General features: G+C 45.6%; 1 protein-coding gene across 1 annotated transcript; it reads right to left on the reverse strand.

The window, feature by feature from the left end:
* Positions 1-1,336: 1,336 nt before the first annotated feature.
* LOC149409223 (uncharacterized) lies at positions 1,337-2,191 on the reverse strand. The gene has a single exon (XM_089650049.1). It carries the CDS (start codon positions 2,189-2,191, stop codon positions 1,337-1,339), a length of 855 nt encoding a protein of 284 aa, XP_089506175.1.
* Between the last annotated feature and the right edge of the window lie 727 nt (positions 2,192-2,918).

Here is a 2,918-nt window from a genome sequence, read left to right on the forward strand (position 1 = left end):
GATTGCGGATTAACTATTAATGAAAATAAGTGTTCTTTTCTAGAAACAGAGATAGAATATTTAGGTTATAGAATTTCGCAGAAAGGAGTTATGCCTTTAGAAAATAAAATATATGCTATTACCCAAATGAGTGTACCGAAAAATGTTTCGGAACTTAGAAGTTTGCTGGGAGTTATTTCCTACTATAGGTCTTTTATACATAATGTGTCAGGTATTTTGTCTCCTTTATACCAATTGTTGAAAAAAGGGATAAAATTTGTATGGTCTCAGGAATGCAATATTGCGTTTGAGCAAGTTAAGAAACTGCTGACGTCAGACAATATTTTGGTGCATTTTGACCCACAATTACCTATCAAGCTAATTACAGACGCGAGTGATATAGGTATATCTGCTATTATATGTCATGTATCAGACGCAAGTCCTTTACATTGACTGTAAATAAGGGGTGCTGAATCTTCTAGTCGGTGAGCTGCTTTATGTTCAGGGCCTTTTCCGGTTGCTGTGATGTCGTGTATCCAAGGAGAGAGCAGTAGGTAGTCCAAGGAAGCGAGAGGTCAGAAGTCAAAGGCGGTTGTAGTAGTTCCAGCGGGAGAAGCAGTCCAGAGTGAAGCGGTCAGAGTAGATGTCGGAAGAGAGAGACTTGAGATCGCTTTACGCGCAGTATATATAGGACTAGCGGGGGCGTGCACACATCGGTGTGCGCGCGTCTAAAACGCCCCGCGTAAACGAGGTGCATTTTTGTGCAGCTTCGTGTGTTTTCATATGACTTTAATAGTCAATATTAAAATTATTTATTCAATAGTACTCTTTACGCCGCTTCATCTCATGAAAACTGTTTTTCCCTAGCATTTTTAATGTTTTTATAATAAATTGTACAATATGAATCAGTGGGTCCTCAGACCGATATTGGTGTGAGGAAATCCTTATAACTACTTAATATTAATGTTTACATATTTCAATATTACTTTACAACATAGACGTGAGTCCAGCCTTTCAACCTGTATATTTTTATTTAGCATTGTTGCGGCGAGACTCACGCAAATCTAACATTAATTTGCTCAATTATATATGAAAAGAGAAATATTTCTAGGTTTATCGTGCTTTGCGCTGATTGGCTAGCCGTTTCCGCTCACTGTTTGGCGTTGCTTCGCTTGGGCAATGGAGAGGGGATGCGACGTAAATACTGGGTCCACGGCTTGCGATGTGCTCAGTACTCGCCGGCCGGGTAAATACAGCTTTCTTATCCTCCCATGGTCAGACATCTGCTTTGCGGCCTTTGGGTAGCATTGCGTAATGCGTTCGATACATCCTCCCCCCGGTGCAGTATCGGCTGCGCCTAGCAAATTCGAACGTGACGGGATGCTTTTGTCCGGCGGCGATCCATTCGGCCGGTTCCTTTTTGGCGGCGTGGGGGGGCCTCTTGTGATTTAGGGCCCGTGTTTGGTGTCGTCATGAGTACGGCAATTTTGACCGCTGGGCGCACGTACACTCCGGTGTTGGTTTGGACCCGAACGGTCCTTACATGCCCATCAGCGGCGGGCATTGTTTCAATGATTCGCCCGCGGGGCCAACTATTGCGGGGCAAAGCTGGATCCACGATTAGCACAAGATCACCCGTTTTGATAGGGGTACCTGGCTGGTGCCATTTTTGACGTGCGGCTATAGTGGGCAAGTATTCCTTCATCCATCGCCGCCAAAACATATCTGCTAATTGCTGGCTGATTCGCCATTGTTTTCTTAGGCAGACCTCTTCTTCTTTTGCCGCATACAATGACAGGTGTGGCCGCTTTCCTGCTGATCCCAGCAAAAAATGGTTAGGGGTTAGCGGCTCCTCATCTCTCGGGTCGACGGAGACATGAGTCAGCGGGCGATTGTTCACTATGTACTCTGCTTCTGCCAGGGCCGTGAGGAGAGTTTCTTCTTTCGGTGAGCGCTCTTTCATAGTTGACTTGAGGGCTCTCTTTATAGAGCGCACGAGGCGCTCCCAAGCTCCCCCCATGTGGGGAGACAGGGGGGGGATAAATTTCCACGATGTTTTTTGTGTTGCAATGTAGTTTTGTACTCTGGGGTCTCGACTGATTGATTCCAGCGCGTCTCGGATTTCTTTGTCAGCGCCATGGAAATTAGTCCCGTTATCGGAGTATATACATTCGGGCTGGCCTCGTCTAGCTGACATTCGCTGCATTGCCATTATAGCTGAATCGGCACTTAGTAAGGCCGCTAGCTCGAGATATACAGCTCTGGTTGACAGACAGGTGAATAATGTCCCGTACCGTTTCTCTCGACGCGTGTCCACGGCGTCGAGATAATCATCCATATATTTTTTTTCCTGTATGGCTTTTGCCGCGGCGGTATATTGCACTTTGTGTTGCTCAGCTACCTTGTTTCGCACGAATTGCGCGCTGCTTGGGGAACAAGTTGCCCCAAACATCATTGCGGTGAGCATGTAAGTGCTCGGCTCTTCATTTGGCGTTGCTCTCCAGATAAATAGTTGAGATGGTTGGTCCTCACTTTTTATTTTTATTAGTAAGAACATTTCTGCAATATCTGCCGCGAGCGCGATTTTTCCATCGCGGAAGCGCAAAATATTACCCAATAGCGAGGAGAGCAGATCGGACCCTGTTAACAGCTGATCATTTAATGATATATCTCGACAGCGGCTTGCTGCGTCGAAAACCACTCTTAGCTTTCCCGGTTTATTGGGGTTAACTACAGCGAAATGCGGTAGGTACCATTTTCGAGGGCTTGGAATGGCCGCCTCCTGAATATTTAATTTGCGCGCGTATCCACGTTCGATCAAAGAGTTAATTTTCATTTTATATGCTGCTTCTAATGTTTTATTTTTTGCTAGCTTTCTCTCTAATGCGTACAATCGTTTTAGCGCGCACTGTTTGTTGTCAGGCAGGTAGGGGAGACCT

Source organism: Hesperophylax consimilis, unplaced genomic scaffold (assembly GCF_061612785.1).
Source record: "Hesperophylax consimilis isolate HC1 unplaced genomic scaffold, BYU_Hcon_1.0 scaffold_33, whole genome shotgun sequence".
Classification (NCBI taxonomy): domain Eukaryota; kingdom Metazoa; phylum Arthropoda; class Insecta; order Trichoptera; family Limnephilidae; genus Hesperophylax; species Hesperophylax consimilis.